A 21348-nucleotide genomic window follows, 5' to 3' on the forward strand; every position below is an offset into this window, starting at 1 on the left:
AACCTTTCCGTAATGAGGGAGACGCACTGGGAATAAAGATGGGAGGAGCGGCTGTGACGCTCAAGCCTTTTAGAGCAGCAAAGCTCAGCAATTAGAGGGAATTTAGAGCCACATTAACGATACCTGACATTAATTTGGATAAACCATCAAGATAAATAAAATTGCATCCAAGTTGCCTGATCTTAATAGTCACATCGTGTACCCAAACATTTTACAACAGAGTCAGAAGTATGCCAGATCAGGAATAAATGGCACGTTTCATGAATGAAGTCCAAAGTAGGGCCTGAAACTCTTACAAAATTAATCATGAAATCAAGTTATTACTATGTTCCAGGATTTGGTCAGTAAAAGGAAGCACTAAATGTTGAATGACAATGTTGAGGTCGAACTAATGGTCACTTTATATGAGATTTGCATTTTTTTTACCACAATTTGAGGAATGTCTAAATCAGGGGTCGGGAACCTATGGCTCGCGAGCCATATATGGCTCTTTTCCGGATTTTATATGGCTCTCCAGTTTTCAAATGTTGACTGAAAAATACACCCTCGATGATGATAATTATTTTTAAACTATTAGCATACTTGATTAATGTAGAATTTAACATTATGAATATGTAAAATTAAATTAAATATTAGGGATGCCACAATTCTCAATATAATATTGTACCGTTCGACGGCCTTCATGGTTCAATACGCGCCTGTGAATTGCGGTTTTTCGGTTTTGCATTTAATTAAGTATTTTTCTACAAATTCAATCATTTGCCTCCATCCCAATACTGAACAACGCGTCATACATTCACATCACACATTAGTGGTAGAGTTATACTCACGGGACACTATAGTTATTCACAATCACGAAAGTTCATTATTTGCATGCGTTTTAAAGCCTTGCCGGCGTGTGCGCGGTTTTAACATGCGCTTTTCCGAACGCGCGCACTAAACGCTTGTCAAACACGTGATTACTGGACTAAGTAGTCTTACTGCGCTAATGCTGTCAAATACACACCATGTTTACATAAACACAGTCGGTTATGTCTACAGTGAAAGTAAAATCGGCGCGTGTCTGTATATTAGATGCACGCAGACTGAAAACAGGTCTTTAAAGCAAATTGAAAGCAGCGCAGCCTAGTGAACACGCGGTCCTTAAAGGGACAGTTCACCTCTAAAATTATGTCATTATTTACTCACTCTAATATTGTTCCAAACCTGTATTCATTTCTCATTTTTGAGTGAACTGTCCATTTAATGTTAATACAACAACAAAATACAAAGAGAAAATCACTCACTGCTCTTGACTGAAAAACTTTAATACAGTAGCTTTAATAAGAATCAATGTATATTTTATAGTGAAGTCTATGTAGTGTTTTATTTTTACATTTATTCATTCAATTTCATACTTAAATGCTGCTGTACATCTATGAGCTGCCAGTGTAAATCTTTACATATATATATTTTATATTATACATACACTAGGAATGTGTACAAGGGTTTTTTTAAGGAAAGTTTTAAGTTTAAGTAAGGTTTTTCAATTATTTTAAGTAAAATAAAGAAAGAGAATTGCAATTAAAAAATAGTCTTTTTTCTCCTTAACCTCTTGCTGTTCCTGTCGCTTAAGAATAGAATAGCAAAAAACTGATGTGACAAGCCATCAGAACCGAACCGAAAACCGTGGTTAAACACCGAGGTATGTATTGAACCGTGGACTAACTGTATTGTTGCATCCCTATTAAATATGTTAAAAAATATTTAGGTAAGACACTTACAGCTTAATATGATTGACAGCGGTGTTTGGCCTGTATAGCCTACCTTTCAGAGAGCTGAATTTTAATTGGTTAGGCCTGCATCATGTCTAGATCAAGTTAAGCAGCTATCTAAATTAAAAATCATCAACGAGAGCAAGATGGCAAAAAGAAAAAAAAGACGACGATTACCATTCATTCCGACCCCAACTTCAAAGCACTCAGCAAAATGATGCAGCAACAAAAATCTCATTAATGCAAGTATAAGGTACAATACTTCTTGTTAATCGCGTGTTTATGCTGCCCGTTTCTCTTTTTTTGTGTTAAAAATCAGCACTATATCAGTGAACAAAATATAGTGCTTTGTATATATTGTGTAATCGTTAGTTTGCATTTTTGCCACCTACTGGTGTTCTATACAACTACCAGAACTACTAACATTGCAAGTGGTATGTTAATGCTGTTGTTATTACATTAAAATGCATAAAAATGTGCAAATATTTCTAATAAACAGGTGTAAATTTTGCTGTGGCTCTTTTGAAAAATTTCTCTAAAATTATTTTTTTTTTGGCTCTTCTTGGTAAAAAGGTTCCCGACCCCTGGTCTAAATACAGTGATTGTGATTTGTGATTATTATTTTCTATCAAAATAAACTAAACATCAAAATGAATTAGATTTTCTAAATATATATATATAATAAAAAGATAGCTATTTTGGGACTAAGGGCCCTATTTTAACGATCTGAGAGCATAGTCTGAAGCGCATGGTGCAGGTGCACTTAGGGCGTGTCCGGATCCACTTTTGCTAGTTTAACGACGGAAAAAACGGTCGGCGCGCCAGGCCCATGGTCCAAAAGGGTTGTACCTAGTCTCTTAAAGGTGTGTTTTGGGCATAACGTGCAACAAACCAATCAAAGTCTCATCTCCCATTCCCTTTAAAAGCCAGTTGCGCTTGCACCATGACGGATTCGCTATTTACATGGAATTTGCGAGCAGAAAGACTGAGCGCTTCTCCAGAGAGGAATCCTTTTATTTTTAATATTTAAAACTGTTTGTGTGCTACTGTGCGTTCCTGTGTGTGTAATAAGCAGAGTGTATGCGTGTTGTGCACCTGCTTTTTACGACATAAAAAATACTGCACTATTGACTTTAGGCCAGGTTTTTGTTGGTCAATGGCGCAGTCGTTTTCAGTTGGCTCAAAATAGCAGCACGCCAACAATGCGCCTGAACACACCTGGTTTTCAGACCATGGCCATGGGCGACCCTGGGCGAACAGATGGGCGCGAGTGCATTTGCTATTTAAACAATGTGGGCGCTGGACATGAAAATTGATAACTGCGTCGGGCTGAAACTAACAAAGAACACTTGTGTCGTGCCTGACGTCGCATTGCGCCGAATATGCTGAAACATATTTAGCCCATAAATTAAAGAAAAATTGTATTTGTTTTTATAATTATTTTCCCCTCACATTATCTTTGGTAACAGGGTTGGATGTTTGAGTTACAGTTGGTTTGTTTGAGTCACAATTTAAAGTGATTCTTTCACTTCGAAAAGGAAAAATCGCGAGATTACAAGATTGTGCGCACAGCTAACCAGCAAATGTTTTTTTATTTATTAATTAAATATTTAATTTAAACATTTAATTTAAACATTGAATGAATATAAAATCAACACGTCTAAATTATTGGCTGTATTTTACATTTAAATGTATGTATTTTTAAATTTTGCGAGTTCCCTGGAAATCAAAACTCTTAAGTCAAGCTACAGGAACCCCTTTTATTATTGGATCCAGAAAAGACCCAGCAAAGTCTACCTTACTCATGAAAAAAATGCCGTTTACAACCCATGCTAGTCCTTCCAAATAAAACTGGCGTGAGTCTGTGTGGAGATAAGATTGGCCTAATGTGCTGAGAGTGCTGGAAGTCCTGTAGTCTTGGCCAGAAGGTCCACTGCAGAGCTGGAACTCATTTATGTGAGAGGATAGTGTGTATAACACTGATTTATGATGCTGTGCGTGTGTTTGAAGTGGATGCTGATATCGGCTATGGGGTTTATTTTGAGATCTGAGATGGAGTGAGAACGTACATGGGAGTGCTCTCCTCAGCGTGGTGTCCTGGAGGTCGAACCACAGCAAAGCCGTTCTGTAAACACAAACACACACATGACCTTAGAAGAGAGAAATACAGAAGCACCTTAACACAGTAGGGGTATTCCAATTCACGTACTTATGCACCATTCTGGGCTGTTTTGTAGTATATAGTGAGATTAGTGTTCACACTGAAAACTCCAAATAAAAAAAGTACACTTTAAATACGCGGATGATGCACTTAAAGGGATAGTTCACCCAAAAATCAAAATTCTATCATCATTTACTCACCCTCAAGTTGTTCTAAACCTGTATGGATTTCTTTCTTCTGCTGAACCCAAAAGAAGATCTTTTGAAGAATATGGTCAACATTCTTCAAAATATATTTTTCAAAATAATTTCATACAGGTTTGGAACACCTGAGGGTGAGTAAATGATGACAGAATTTTCATTTTTGGGTGAACTCTTCCTTTAACTAACCGAAAAAATGAAGTGTGGGATGTTTAACACTTCATGCATTACAATGTCGAATGACGAAATAACCTTATAAAATTCATACACTACACGGTTGAGTACATAATGCATAAGTACACAGTGTACAGTGCATCATTTGGGACACAACTACAATATTAAACTAATTATTGAATGTGTAATTTTATTAATAACAATTAAAAAAGAATAAATTAACAATATTTATAATAAATTATGAGTTGTTATTTACTGGGAGTTTAATGAAATAAAGTGTAATTTATTTTACATTAATGTTTGTTAATACTTAAAAAAAAAAGAATAAATGTAAGATAAAATAAAGAGAAAAAATGAAAAAATTTGAATAAAATAGGAAAATAAAAATAAATACAGAAAACATATAATACATAACTGAATGTGCTAGTCAGTCCGACAAAGATTATGCGATCGCGTGATTTAACGCATAATCAGCCAAAGTCCGCATATTCATGCGGGGGCCGCATTTTTTCAAATACGCCGCACTTTCGCCGCATAAATTGCCTATTTCCACGTGCAAAATATGCGGGGCTATCATGATTTCATAATCCCCGCATTTTCGTTGCAAAAAAAGTCATATATATTAGCAGAAAGTTGAAAAATGTTCGTTTACTTCACACAAGAGCCGCCATTTCCGCCTATTGCCATGGGAACGTTTTGAAGTGACGTGATTACCCGACGCGAACGTCATCGAAAAGCTTCAAACCCCGTGGAGAAACCATAGATACCGGTGAAACCATGATGAAGCACAAACTCCCATTGGCCAACAAAAATAACAGCAAAAGAGCAAAGCAGTTTCCCTGTGTGCTGACTGATTTCAAAACACAGCATCATGAAGCTTTGAAGTGTTATGAATCAATGAGTCGATTCAGCGGTTTGAAGCGTTATGAATCAATGAGTGAATTCAGCGGTTTGAAGCGTTATGAATCAATGAGTCGATTCAGCAGGTTGGATCGCCAAAGTCACGTATTTCAGCAGTTTGACACGCGATCCGAATCATGAATCGACTCGATGATTCATAGCATCATGATGCTGTGTTTTGAAATCAGTCATCACTATATAAGTCGTTATTTCGTTTTTTTTGCACACAATAACTATTATCGTCGCTTCATAAAGTTATTGTAGAACCACTGTAGTGAGATGGACTTTGTAACGACGTCTTTAGTAGGCTACCTTTTATGGGTCTTGAGAGTGTACATTGTGCCAATGGAGGCCTTTCTGAGCCATCGGAATTCAACTAAAATATCTTAATTTGTGTCCAACAACATAAAGGGAAGTCATTAATGACAGAATTTTCATTTTTAGGTGAACTAACCCTTTAAGAGATTGCACTTTGTGCATTGGAAGCACTCAAATGTCTGTTTTGTATAGCGACATCTGTAAAACAGGAAGTTATTTATTAATTTTTTCAGAAGTTGTAGCATATTCCTTTTGTAAAGCTACAGAACTTGATTGACTAAATGTTTTGTAAATTTGAGCCATTATTAAGGTCTTCAATAAAACAAGATGAGAACTTAAATATTCCAGCACTTTCTGTGATGTAGTGCTTTTTTTCTCTTTCTCATCAAACCGCAGTTTTTGCAAGTTCCCGCAATTTTATCGCATAAAATTGCATAAATATCCCGCATTTTTCATCGCATTTTTTAAGAAAACGTGCCGCATAATCAAGGATTTTTGCCCGCAACAATCACAAAAAAAAGCCGCATTTTTCTGGAAGGACTGGCTAGTAAATAAATACATTTTCAAGAAAATAATGAATAATGAATGAATTACATATATACATAAATGTGATACTCTCAAATTATTCCCCTTGCTTCATTACAGTCGTGATCACTAAACATTATGAAAAGATTTGTAAAGAGATAACACTAGAAAGTTAACTCCAAAACATTTATATTTCAAGATTTCACTTTATTATTCAGTTGTTATTTATTGAAAGTTTGATGTACTAATGGTTCGATTTTTTAAGTAGCTATTATCACAATGACAAGTTTTTTTGGCAGACAGTACATCCTTCCTTATTTTCTTTTTTTATAAACTGATTTTGTCATTTGATGCAGCAGTTCGCTTTCAGTGAGGACTCAACACTGGAGCTTGTTGCACTGGGCCTGGCTTGGACACAGTATAGCGGAGGTATGCTAATGAATGTGGGTTCCTTTACAAAAACATCACTCAGACTTTCTGTCCTGTCCCTCCTTGACCCCCTCACAGCTAATGCCTTTTCCATTCGGGCTGGTGGACAATAAAGCTCAGTGGATGCTACTATGTTGCTGCGTGCCACCCCACGGCTATTGAGAGCAAGAGGACTTTAAGTCTGCTAATGCGTGATACTACGTTACCTCAGAGTTCACACTGGGCCGCCTCCAGCTGCCTGATTTTATTATCCTTCCTCACTTCAGAGGATATTATTTTATCCAGAGATACAAAAAAGAGAAAAAAAATTGCAGCTGATGCATTATGTAGGTGTATTGTGTTTTTCTGGGCATGCTTAGGGCTGAGGCAGGGTTTTGAGCCGTGTCATTTTTGAATGCGATGCTAGACGTATTCCAGTGTGTTATGCTGAGATTTCAAGGTGGGCGGGAGATGAGGGGAAATCACATTTGTGAAACGCATAATTCAGACTTTAAATTCTGACTGGATGTGCATTAAACAGACATCTGTGGCCAGTGAGTGTGTGAGAGAGTGTCAGTCTTACCCTCAACTCTCCCGAAGCCACCTTAAAGACCAGATCCACGACAGATCCCACAGCCAGACGAGCAGCACTGGACGAGTGGACCTCATTCCAGATAGTGTCACTGTCAACCTGTTAACACACACAAACACACGTCTGTTGCATTTAGGCTGGAGATGATCCAATGCTGGGAATGCTATCAAGTGTGACAGTTTGTTCATTTACTCATATTCATTAAAATGCAAGAACAATTGTAAAAATGGATTAAAAATCTGTTTATGAAACTAATTAAGCCAACGGATATGATTTATATTTCTTAATACATTATTGTATTTGTTCTACTTAAACAATTTAGAAGTGAATGCAATATAAAAAATATAATAAAACCTAAAATAAACATATATTTATTTGAAATGTAATAATCTTTTTACCTTTTTTGTAATTTTATTTTATCTTGTATATTTTTTAATTATAACAAATACAAGAATGTAATGGGTAAAAGATAAAAAAGACATATACATATCATATACATTTTTATTACGTTAACTTCAATATTAATAACATCAAATGACACTACTCTCTTCTCTCACACATATATATATATATTTATATTAAAATCTAAGTTTACAATTTATAAGAATATTACATTTAAAATACTTACAAAATATTAAATGTTTTTTTATTAAATATATAAAAACAAAGAATAAATAACTAAAAATAAACACACTAAAAATTACAAATTAAACACACACATGCAAACATATATAATAAAATATAATATTATTATATACATTTTTAAAATATTATATATTTTTTAAATATTAAATATAAAGACAATAAATAATAAATGACTACAAAAATAAGGAGAAAAGAGTGTAATTTGATGTTATTAATATGATTAATATGATACAAATTAATATGATTTATATCCTTTTTATCTTTTACCCAATATATTCTTGTATTTGTTATAATCAAAAAAATATATACAATAAAATAAAATGGTTGACATAAAAGGTCAAATAAACCAATTTCAAATATTATATTAAATATTAAGAATATTTAAAGAAAATATTAAATATAAAATGTTTACCAATATTAAATCTAAAAACAAATTAAGAAAAAAAGAAAAGAAAGAGTAAATAGTATTGCATTTGATGTTAAGATTTATTGTTTCATGAAAATTCATACTTTGCTACACAAATCATTAGTCCCATTTTAGTTATCCCAGTTGTAGTGTACTTAAAAATGATTGTACTCACAAAGAGCAATTTCTAGTCAATTAAATGGTATTGACAAATACAAAATATTAAAATTGGTATGGCATCCTAATTTAGCAAAACAATGAACAATATTCAGCAGTTCGTATAAGATGTCTTTTCTCAAGAACCCATGCATACATGATGAAAAGGGAAAGTGTCTCACACCAGTGTTTTCTCACTGCTGACAGACTACACAAGAGAGAAGTGAGACGTTTGCTCAAGCGGACAGCAAACAGACCCAGAGAGGCTTCATACACACAAGAGTACACGAGGCCTGAACACCCAACCGTTCCCAAACATCCTCTTATGTACCATTCTCGTTCTCACAGAGATGCTTGATTGCCCAGCAAGCAGGAAGAAAAAACGCCACACCGAGATTGACACACAAACCAACAACACGGTCACAAAGAAGCTAGAGGTCTATTTGACATCTAATGCACAACCCAAAGGAAACAAGCATGCTGGGAGTTTAGGGCAGACAGGCTAAGAATGCAAGTTTATTCTGTGACATGAAGGCAAATAGTGGCGGGAGAGACTGGCTCGGAAAGGGTATTCCCAGAATGCTTAGAGACAGAAAACAGCCATTCATCAGGCACTACTGATTATGCTCACACACGTCTGCCCTACAGCCTGCAATTACTGCACAAATGAACACACACGCACACACATACACACAGGAACACACACACTAATACTTGAGCACAGCACACTTAAATGGGGTCATGGGTAAAACAGGGAATAATTCATGAGGTGTAAACTAACAGATCAACAGGTGCTCAAAGTGCAGAGTAATATCTCTTACACTGCAAATTTGACATGAAGTGCCATTAATAATTAATAGTGTTTAGCCATGACAAGCATCGATGTTACTATTGCTCGTAACTGGGGATCGGGAACAAACCTCGGCATGAATGAGACCTGGAGACAGTTGCATAAACTTAGCCACTATTAAGACTGTGTCTAGTTTGACCAACAAGCAGTTAACCAATGGGTAATCTGTCTTACTTTTCTGATTCAAATGAGACCTGTATGTAACTGACTTAAAGCAAGTTATGAACAGCCTTAAAGAACAAATGTGATGACTAACTCGTAAGACTAGCCTTAGCAGTTTATGCAACCAGTCCCTGGAATCCATATATAGAGACCAGAATATCATAAAAACTTCAGCCATTAAGTAACCACCAAAATAGCTCTTCTATTAGACAGCTTAGCACAGAGCAATACTGCTCATATAATTTTTTTTAATATTTTGCTGCAGCTTTTTTGCATTTAAAATAATATAAAATATTATTTTAAATTAAACAATTATAAAAAATATTTTAAAATAAAAAAAAACAATTATGGTCAAATTAATTCTAAATTATTTTATAATAATATAATAAATCATACAGTTTAAAAATAAATAAAGAATATATTATAAACAACACAAATTCATAAATTAAAATAATTTTTCTATAAAATACATTTTTAAATAAAATAAATATTTTATATTTTCTGTAGTCCAATGTGCATTTGTTCAGAAAACAAACATCTAGTGTCTGTTTTATATTATTTTATATATTTAAAATTATATAAAATTTATCTTTTAAATAATAAAATTATAAACATTAAATTATAAATTATTTTATAACAATAATTTATATATATATATATATATATATATATATATATATATATATATATATATATATATATATATATATATATATATATATATATATATATATATATATATATATATATATTTATTATATATATATATATATATATATATATATATATATATATATATATATATATATATATATATATATAAAAAACACTGTTGAAAACGTACATAAATAAAATGTATTATTCAATATTTTATTTTATATTATTGCTGTTTTTTTATTTAAAATTATATAAATGATTATAAAAATGTATTATATATTATTAATAATAATTTACGATGATGTATAAAAAACTGTTTAAATAAATCAAATTAATTCAATAAATCAATATTACAAAATATTTTTGTTTCTGTTTTTTAGATTTAAAAATTATATAAAATGATTAATAATGATTATAAAAAATTATTTATAATAATGTACTATATCATTATATATACACACACACACTCACACACACACTGTTTAAATAGAAATAAAATTAATTAAAATGATTCAATATTACAAACAATATTAAGTTAAAGAGGGACAAAAGCTTTTACCGTTTGGCTTTCTGTGGTCCAATGTGCACTGGACAGAAAAATAGCCAACACTTGAAATTATATAAAACATTTTTTTTTTATATTTAACCATACAATGCATTTGAACTAGTGAAAGAAATTTGTTTAAAATTGTGCAAATTACAAAAAGTCTTGTCTTGGACATGTAACAGACAGCCAATAAAACGTCTTTCTCTTCCACGCCATCATCACGCTCTACTTACAATATGGTTTTCCAATAAACCACCTGCGAACACTGAACTCATTTCTGTTAAAGTGCTCGAAACATCTTAGAGGAAGGAATATTAGGACAGTCTGCATGAGGAGGGGAGGCCTGAAATAAGCACTTAATGAAACAACAAGCTGGCAACAAGAAAGACGGCGAGAGGGAAGTGAGAAATCTGGAGAACCGCTGAGGCACTCCAACCCTGGGTCTCCCTCTCAGCATACAAATCCTACATCCATTTATGAATTCAGCTTTTCAATGGCATGAGCGCTCAAGGGCAATGTAAAAAACCTCCGGTCTTTTCAAGCTCCGCCAAGAACGACTTTGTCACGAATTACGAGCCTGTGGTGCATTTCAAAAAGAAAAAAAAAAATGAATCGGGGAACAGTGAGAGAGAAAGCTAGGGAAATGAGAGAGAGTGAGCTAATGAAAGATAGCATAATGAAGGAATATAGTGTAGAAATAAATGGGAGAGAGAGAGAGAACAGAAGGATGTGAAATATAGAACTGTGACTTCTAGGGGATTTCTCGGATATTCTAAGTCTTTGTGTCTGATGCCTTAAAATACGGCCTACATTGGCAGCTCACTAAGTTTAGGAACATAGTCACTATAAAACACTTTCAAATAAATAATAAAGAATAAAAAAAGTGTCATTTTTATGAAGTGAATCTTTCAATATTGTTGCCGTTAAAACCATTAAACCGCAGTGCACATTTAGCACTATATGTAGCTTAAAGCAAATTAACAAACAAAAAACTTGGCAAAGGACATGAAAACATTCAGGGCTTAAGCCCCAGAAGCCCTCCCCAGTGTGGGCCATGGTGTAAAGGCGGTTTGGGGGTGCAGGTCTCAGGCAGGGCTGGGGAGCGTGTTGGAATGAACAAGCACAGTTTATCTTCACCCTGACAGGCTAATTTTTGGTCTAGAGATGCAGGAAGACAACAATTTTGTTCCATTTCCATAAAAGAGTCCAGAGCCCTTCTGTTTCTCACCATTCAGCTCAAAGACTGTGACTTCAGCCAGACGGGACCGCCTGCCATTTATCAGTCCCCCCCCAAACGCCCTGCCTGAGGTCACTCCATTAAACTAATACACACACACACACACACACACACACACACACACACACACACACACACACACACACACACACACACACACACACACACACACACACACACACACACACACACACACACACACACACACACACACACACACACACACACACACACACACACACACACACACACACACACACACACACACACACACACACGGAGACATTACAATTGCAATTTCTGAATGTTTTTGAATTTTTTTTTGTATAGTTTTTGTTTTCTCCCAAGCTAACCAAGGCATTTATTTAATCAAAAACAGTAAAAAAAAAAAAGTAATATTGTGAAATGTTATTACGATATCACTCCAATACACATAAATTCACCAACATCCACCTCATTGCGCCTGTAAGCACAAAAACAAATATATAACAATTATGAAATTTGTCTGATTATTAATTGTCACACATATTGTTATAAATTCATTGTGTAAACTATGATTAATTGTGAATACACCTTGAGAAAGTTTTGAAAGTATTTTTGATGCCAGTTTACCTGAACAATATATTAGAGTAAATGTTGTTTAAAATACGTACGTACGCACGCACACATGCACGTTTTGAATTGAAAAAAAAAACTCTTTACCTTCTTGTCAATGATACCATTTTGTGGCAAGATATAAAAAAGTTAATTTAATTATTTAAGAATGTATTAAATTGATCAAAAGTGACAGTGACGACATTTAATATTACAAATTTATATTTAATAAATGCTTTAATAAATGTAATATATTAAAATAAATGCTGTTCATTGAACTTTCTTTTCATCGAAGAATCCTGAAGAAATATCACCCACAAATATTTACACAAAAATATTAAGCAGCACAACTGTTTTCAGCATTGATATAATAATCATAAATGTTACTTGAGCAGCAAATCATCATATTAGAAAGATTTCTGAAGGGTCATGTGACACTAAAGACTGGAGTAATGATGCTGAAAATTCAGCTTTGATCCCAGGAATAAATTACATTTCAAAATATATTCAAATAGAAAACAGTTATTTTAAATTGTAATACTATTTCACAATGTTGTTTTTATTGTATTTTTGATTAAATAAATGCAGCCTTGGTGAGCAGAAGAGACTTAAGAGACTCAAAAACATAAAACAAATGGTAATTTTTCCAAACTTTTGACAGGTAAGCTAGCATTCAAATGTTTGAAGTCTTGTGCTCACCAAGGCTGCGTTTTATTAAAAATACAGTAAAAACAGCAATATTGAGAAATATAATGACAATTTAAAAGATCGGTTTTCTATTGAAATATATTTGTATATATTTATTATCAATGTTGAAAACAATTGTGCTACTTAATATTTTTGTGGAAACCATTTGATATAATAAACAGTTTTATAATTGTGATTATTATTTATTGAAAATAAGAGTTTAATTATGTTTAGTTATGTCTTATTTTGACCACTGGTCAGATTTAATAGTCCTTTGATCCAATATACGCTTCCGCTTCTATGATTTTGCATGATTTATAGCAACTAAAAATATATGGAATTAGTTCAATGTTGAAATGAAGAGAACGAAGCTTTACAGTGAATCACGATCACTGCACTTCAGGAGTTTGTTAGAAGCGTTCACACAACATATTACATGCATATTTCAAATATTTTTATCTTCTTTTAAAAATGTCTGCATTTGCATGGGACAATTAACATAGTATCCTTGTATTTCAGAAAAAAGAACAAGCTGCAGCAAAGACATGGGTTCAAATCCCAGGGAATGCATGAACTAATACAATGCATATTTTGAATGCAATGTAAATGGAATGATCATATTATCCCAAATAGCCAAGATTAGGTCCAATAGTTGCAACAGGCCAAGCCCTGGAAAAAAAAAAGAATCATTTCCCTTTGACGTATGAATATATCAACAAAAAGCGAGAGTAAATTGTATACTTTCACATGAACCACCTCTCCATTCATTACACGAAACCATTCACGATCCGTCTAAATCATTGACCTACTCCAGCAGGGGAGGGCACGAGTAGAATGAGAGAAGTGAGGATGAGTACTTCCTGTTCCAGAGCCATGAAAGAGTGTGGCTGACACTGTCCACTCAGCACTGAAGAACAAGTCTATCCATTCATTCATCATCATCAGAGAATACACACACACAGCTTGTTTATAGAAAACATCTGGACACAATTACCCGCTCTGCAGAAAGGAGAGCAACAGTTTTTGTTGCCGCTGGAGTTCGGGGCAGGGAGAACAAACAGGGCTGTTATTTACACACGGGGAAAGAAAGAGAAACTCACCCCGATTCCCCCGCACGGCAGTCTCACGAACATGGGTGTCACTGAGCCTATTGAGAGAGAGAGAGAGAGTTGTGTGAGCTCCACAAAATCACTGTCTCTAATCGTCTTCTGCACGTGAATATCAAGATGAGTACATGAGTTATTACAGGCCAGAAATATAGTTTAGGCTAGCAGTGTTTTTGCACCACTTTTTTCTGAATCTACTTTTACTAAATCTGGAGCACCATGGTGAAAGAGCTAGTTTTATAGTTGTGAACTTGCAGTTTGATAAGGCAAAAATGTGACAAAATGATGTCAAGACGAGATGTATTTTTATTGTGTTATCTTTGCTGGCTGCACAAACACACAGCAAGACTAGTGTAGTTTGATTCATGTATGTGAGCTTATGAACTCTTTTTTTTTTTATCGAATCAAAAACATATAGTGCAAACAGTGCCGTTTGATTTATGAACTAATGGACTCTTATGTTCTGATTCTTTGAGGTGAATTTAAAAACCATACAGTGCAATCCGTGTCATCTGATTCACAAACTAATAAATCTTATGAGCTGGTTCTTTTTAGTGAATCCAAAACATAGAGTGCAACCAGTGTCATTTGATTCATGAACCCATGACTCTTATAAGCCAGTTCTTTTGGGTGAAAACATAGTCCAACCCATCTCATTTGATTAATTAACCAATGACTCTTATGAGCCAGCTCTTTTAAAAGTGCACAGTGTAAATTTTAGCCGCATTTAGCAGTGAGGTTGTGAATTGCAAGCGCTCACCGTTCACCCCTCCCTTTTGAAACACACAGGTTGAATCGGAAATCGCCCCCTAAACCCTCATTCACTATTCCCTACGTTAGTCCACTAATATAGTTCAATTGAAGGAGTGAATGAAAACGAGTGTGAGGTCGGACAGCTGTTGAGTGTACATCGGCTGTACACTCGTTATTGCGGTGCAATGTGAGATTGAATGAGTGCACTAACCTGTTTCGGACACCACTATAAAATGGCTGTCCCTTCAAATAATGCCCTATTTGAGGGTATAGGGGGCGATTTCGGATTCAGCCATAGAGAAGCTGCGGTGGCCGACACAGGACAAAGATGTCGTCGTCTGAGACAGCAGAGAGTAGCTAGCGCTCTAGAGCAGTTTGTCCGTTAAGGGCTACTGTAACAACATGGCGGCTAAAAAGGGCGACTTCACTGTAAGGGGACCCGTGGTGTATGGAGACAGAAATGACTCATTCTAAGGTAATAAAAACATAACGCTTCATTATGTAAGGTCTTTATACATCACTGAAAACATAGTTATGTATATTAAATTGCATTTCTGTCAATAGATCCTCATAAATATTACACACTGCAACTTTAAATAAATCGAAAACAGTGCAAACAATGCAATTTGATCCACAAACAAATGACTCTGAGATGATTCTTTTTAGTGAATCACAAACATATAGTACAGTCAGTATAGTCTGATTCACCATTCAATGACTATTTTCTAGTGAATCAAAAACAGTGTCATTTGACTCACAAACTACTGACTCTTATGAGCTGGTTCTTTCAAAAATGATCAAAAACACCAATGTAGTTTGATTCACAAACAAATGACTCTTACGAGCCGACTATTTTTATTGAACCAAAAACATATACAGTAGCTCTGATTCATGATTCAATGACTCAAAAGTCAAAAAGACTGTTTTGAATCAGTCCGACGCATATTTCACTACATGAACTCACTAAATAACTAACTGAACTGAATTAATATATGACACATTTACTGAACCGCAAGTCATTTCAAACAATAATATCCAACTTGCAAGAAGTCATTTTAATACATTGAAAACAAACTGTGGCAGTAACTTAAAACAACTTGTTCCACGAAAAGACATGTGCTGCGTCCCAATTTGCCTAGTTATATTATGCCCTAAAAGCATGTAATGTATTTGTGAAGAAAAAGTACGTACTTTTGAGTGTGTAGCGGATAGTAGGCCAGGTTTGAGATATATTACTTTGTCATAACTGCGTTTTTAATGGACGGCTCTGTCGCTTAGTTACGTGCATCCTGTCACCGTTTAAACTGCCCTTGTCAATCATCTTGTCATAGTTCAAATTTATTTAATTTCCTACCGTATCGGGGAGAAATGTAGTAGCAGGTTGAACTGCCAGTAGTGGGTCTTTCATGCGGAGACTCTCCTCATGTGTTTGCAATTTCCATAACGAAGCATTTAAAAGTTAAATGACCAAACATATCATTACAAAAGTTAACAATGCTGCTGCAGATGATTTATAATGTGGATAACATTGAATAAATATCTTTTCGTCAAGTTAGATACTGATGATAACTCAAACCCCTTTATATAAACCTCTCTACTTAACCGCAGGACTCGTACATCAGCCATGTTTGTAGTTTTTAACACTTTTTATTAGTGTTTGTAGTTCTAATCAACGTGCAATGGACCATTCGGGCATCTTTGGAATACACATTTCAACATACTATGATTTGGGACACTAATTCTAATTTTGAATTCTATTTAGGACGGATAGTACGCGAATTGGGACGCAGCAATTTTTCTTAAAAATATGCTGTGCAAGAAAATGCCATTAGTACACTGAGATGCAATGCAATAGCAAAAGACGTCCTTTTGACGCACATGTAAATAGACCAACAATTTAAAAAAATCAGCACAGATGGACCACCAACCCCGAGTACTCAAAAAAATGACCACAATGACCATCCCTAGTTATTAGTGCACAAAAACACATGCAATAATCCAACATTTCTCAATGAGGCAAAGCATCTATTGATTAAAATTGCCGTTTTTCAAATCAATCGTGCTTTAAAAGCAACACATTGTTGCAACTTACATCAAAAGTCTGTTGATCAGATAAACTGTGATGTCTTTTCTGTACCTGACAAGTGTGAAATATCCATGCACGTGTGTGTGTGTGTGTGTGTGTGAGCGGGCATGTCGTTTAAGCATGTGTTTGATCGCTGCACGAGGGGGCTGGAGCTGAAGTCATGGAAAACTGCATGTGTGGTTGTTATTGGCAGAGAGGTGACGGCCTTGACGGACAGCTCAGGGGCAGACTCAGATCAAGGCCATGACTGATGAAAGCAGAGAGTGAGCTGACAGAGGGGGGAACGCAAGGGAGTTTGGGATGGGGAGGGAACAACAACGGGCCAAAAAAAGAAATGAAACCAATTGCAGCATTTAGGAAACATGTTGTAAGGCGGATCTGGCTGTAGAAGCGTAAATAATGTGGATAATTGTCCAAGCGCAGCGCTTCACGGGCTAATAACTGAGAAGGCCGTCGGAGGCTCCAACTGTCGCAGAGAGAGAAATACAACAATGCGCTCATTCACAAAAGTCAATCAGATTCAGCCGGTGGTTTTTGTCAGGTGTGTGTGTTCTCTTACTGTCCAGTTTCTGTCTGAGTGGGTTGGTTCCATAAAGCAGCACGTGGGGCTCAGAGTGGACCGTCTGTAGCTCCTCCAGAGTGGCTTTCCTGCCTCGAATGCACTGCAAAAAAATGAAAGAGAGAGTTAAGATCGGAGTATATCATTTGACATGAATGAAGTAGAGGTCGTGAGTTTCAATCTGTTACACTAGTAGCGAAATGAAACAAACATACTGAAATTAATCTGCTTAAATGTAGTCATTTTGAGATTTTTTCTTTTGTTAATATAACATGCAAAAAGTTGTTAATTGAAAAGATAACAATTTTATGTATATTTAATGTTCTTAAATGGAACTTTCAGAAGTTTAGGGTCGGTAAGATTGTTTGCCAAACTGTACATTCGTCTTACGCAGATAAAAGTAGTCGGCCATATACAAGAGATGAACAAAATCTAAACTGAACTCAATTTTTTTTTACACTTACATTTCAGCATTTGGCAGATGCTTTTATCCAAAGTGACTTTCATTGCATTCAAGTTTTCAATTCATTTCCTGGGACTCGAACCCATGACCATGGTGCTGCACTGTTTAAGCTGCAGTTCACATTTTTAGAGCCTCAAAATTCTGATTTCAACATTTTCAATTATTTTATGAAATAAAATCACATTTAAACAGGATGCAAATGCATTGAGTTACATCAATATAAGACACATCTGTCTAAAAACATGGATTGCACTAAAGTGTAAATAGCAACTAGATTCTATTTACATTGAAAATAGCATATTTTCTTAGGGATAGAAGCTAATTACACTAAGTGAAAATAGTAATATTAGTTAGATACTATTTGCACCTCAGTTTTGCTGTACATTAACGGCATGCAATAATAATTTAGAGTGTAAATGACTATATTCATTAAAATTATTATTAAATGGATGCGCCTTATTGGACCAATAAAACCCTCCCCTACACCTCCCTCTAACCTTAACCGATAAAAACACACGTTAGACACTTTATTTTCACTTTTTGAATATTTTCTTCATTTTTATTGAAAATAAATGCCTTTACAATCTGATATGTGATGGGAAAAGGGAGTAGATTTCAGAAAAAGGTGGATTTGAACGAGTCGATTTGACTTTCTGCCACGTGCCTTACCCCTACACTATTGCTACTGTTGACAATGCAGAGTCTTCTGTAATTCTGTCTGGCCCAATCAGACGTCAGTGGGCGGAGTTAGTGTAAATAGCCTCTGCCAACAAGGCAGACTATTTGCACTTAGAGTAAATAGACACTCCACTTCTAAAAATTAAATCATCTAAGTGCACTTATTGAGAGGCCAAATAAAAACATTCTTTCTAAACAACAACCGATGAGTAGTGTATGTAACAAGAAAAGAGTTCTTAAAGCACTCAGCAAAACTTCCTCCAAGTCCTTTCAATTGGACTGAAGTATTCCTGTCTAAATTCACTTGTCTTATAAAAAGAAGTTGATAACAAGTGGCTAAACGGGACTACAGACGATGCTGGTGGCATTAAATTATTATTTCACTTCATAAGTAAAATTTCCTGATAATTTACTCATCCAAGAAGTTCATGTCTTTCTTTCTTCAGTTGAAAAGAAAGTAATGTTTTTGAGGAAACATTCCAGGATTTTTCTCCATATAGTGGACCTCAACAGGGACCAATGGGTTGAAGGTCCAAATTGTAGTTTCAATGCAGTTTCAAAGGGCTCTACACTATCCCAATCATGGAATAAAGGAGATGATACATGGGGCAACTTTTTTGAGCAATGTTGCTGGGCAATGTTACAAAGCAATGTTGCTTGGCCACTTCCCCATTGGGAATGGGCAACAAATTTCTATCTGGATACTTTAGATCGGTCATGGGCCCTGTGTCTTACCTGGTTGCCCGTTGACGGCAACATTGCCTAGTAACATTGCTCAAAAAGTTGCCCTGTGTATCATCACCATAAGGGTCTTATCTAAAAAAACTAAACAAAAAAACTTAACAAATGCTTTTCTTGCACTAGCTCTGCAATATTACGTAATCACGTTGGAAAGGTCACAAGTGACATAGGCGGAAGGGTGAAAAACTCCCAGTTTCTCCTCCAACTTCAAAATCTGCCGACATCGTTGTTTTACCTTTTTTTGTAAAGGGCTTTTGCCTTTGCACGTTCACTTTGTAAACACTGGGTCGGTACTTCCGCCTACGTCGCGCGTGACCTTTCCAACGTGACTACGCAAGTCGTAGAAGTGCATCGCAGAGCTAGTGCAAGATGAGCATTTGTGGTTAAAAAGTATGTACATTTTTATTTTTTTTAAGAAAATGACCAATCGTTTCACTTGATAAGACCTTATTCCTTGGCTGGGATCGTGCAGAGCCCATTGACACTGCAATTTGGACCTTCAACCCGTTGCAGTCCACTATATGGAGAAAAATCCTGGAATGTTTTCCTAAAAAACCTTAATTTCATTTCGACTGAAGAAAGAAAGACATGAACATCTTGGATGAAATGAAGGTGAGTAAATTATCCGGAGATTTTCATTCTGGAGTGAACTAATCCTTTAATGCCATCAGCCGATCAGGTCAACTCATCTACACACTAGTCAGCATTCACAGCCTCATTGTGTTTATAATCACGCTTCTGCAAACTATTATAACTTGAACTTTCAGGGAAAATGTTTTTAAACAAAGACTGAAAGAGATGTTTAGTGATGTGACACTGGAGTCATGCGACCGTGGTGTTGTTCGTTTACAGCCTACATTTACAGTAGCTTTTCCCTTTCATAAAAACTTCAAAATTCATAAAAGTTGGGTTTATTTGTGAAGATTATCATGATGAACAAAACGTGTAAGAATCATAAGCTTTTGGCAGTCACAGACCTTATTTTCTGCAAAAATCCAAAAGTCAATGGAAAAATCCTAGTGGGTTTTTGTCGAGGGAACCAGGGTGATGCGAACTCCGGGATGGCCTACAAAAACACATCGCTCTATTCTCTGACTAAAGTCTTTAGCTGTCTTAGCAGAGCTGAAACAGACCCCGCTGTCCACCTCCCACTCCAAACCGGGCCCCACATGCCTGTAGAACAAAGCCGCCGGCCCTCGGAGGTGCCGGAGCTGCTGGATTTGCAATAATGTCATTTTCCCTTTTTTAATAGCTTTGGCCTCCGAGGCACAAACCATCCGAGAGGGAGGCGGACCTGCCCACCTGTGGAAGCGCTCTGGGGAGGGTTCTGCCGAGGTGACACCTGCAACAGGACGTCCTACCTCTCGGATTTAACAGCATGGGTAGTTAAAGAGGGGCCCGCGGGGGCCCGGTGCTGGCTGGCGGCAGCTTAAAACAACCCTACACTCTTTAAGGGCCCCCCTGCTGTAGATTAGGGGGTATTAGAGTCATGACTGCCTTTAATTGAGGCCCAATTCACTGTTTCCATCTCCCAGAACAATAAACATCCCCACCAAGGAGCGAATGTAGGCGAGAGAGCAGACGCGCATCCATGCCATTGTCGTGCTTGTTTACTTGTTTGTTTGGAGGAAAACAGAGACTGCAGCTATGCGACTGCCTCTAACAGGCCTGACGCAATGGAGCCAGCGTGGCAGGAGAGATTAGATCCAGCGATCAGGACTCGAGATGATGAGAGAGCTCAGGAATTGCCCTCAGCAGGTGGAGGCAGAGATAAGCAGGCACACACTGCTTTTCTGCCGTAACTTGGGGGGTGGGGGGGTGGGGGGGGGGAGAGAGAGAGAATGGAGCTAAACATGGCAAAATGTGTGAAACGAGTCAAATAATGTTATTTATAGCACAAAAAGCATACTATATTTAGTAAACAAACTGTGTGGAGTTTCACGCGGGCCCACAAGCCTGCAAACCAAAATCAGATTTTTATCATTTAAA

At 35.9% G+C, this 21348-nt stretch overlaps 1 protein-coding gene across 1 annotated transcript in view; it reads right to left on the reverse strand.

Moving 5' to 3' along the window:
* Positions 1-21348, reverse strand: part of hdac4 (histone deacetylase 4) — a 293108-nt gene that overhangs the window by 49932 nt on the left and 221828 nt on the right. Inside the window, exons 16-19 of the mRNA XM_079822512.1 lie at positions 17478-17580; positions 14074-14120; positions 7024-7131; positions 3824-3879 (exon numbers count right to left, since the gene is read on the reverse strand). Of these exons, the coding sequence (XP_079678638.1) occupies positions 3824-3879; positions 7024-7131; positions 14074-14120; positions 17478-17580 (314 nt within the window). The remainder of the gene's footprint in view (positions 1-3823; positions 3880-7023; positions 7132-14073; positions 14121-17477; positions 17581-21348) is intronic.

This window comes from Gobio gobio, assembly GCF_949357685.1.
Source record: "Gobio gobio genome assembly, chromosome: 7".
Lineage (NCBI taxonomy): Eukaryota > Metazoa > Chordata > Actinopteri > Cypriniformes > Gobionidae > Gobio > Gobio gobio.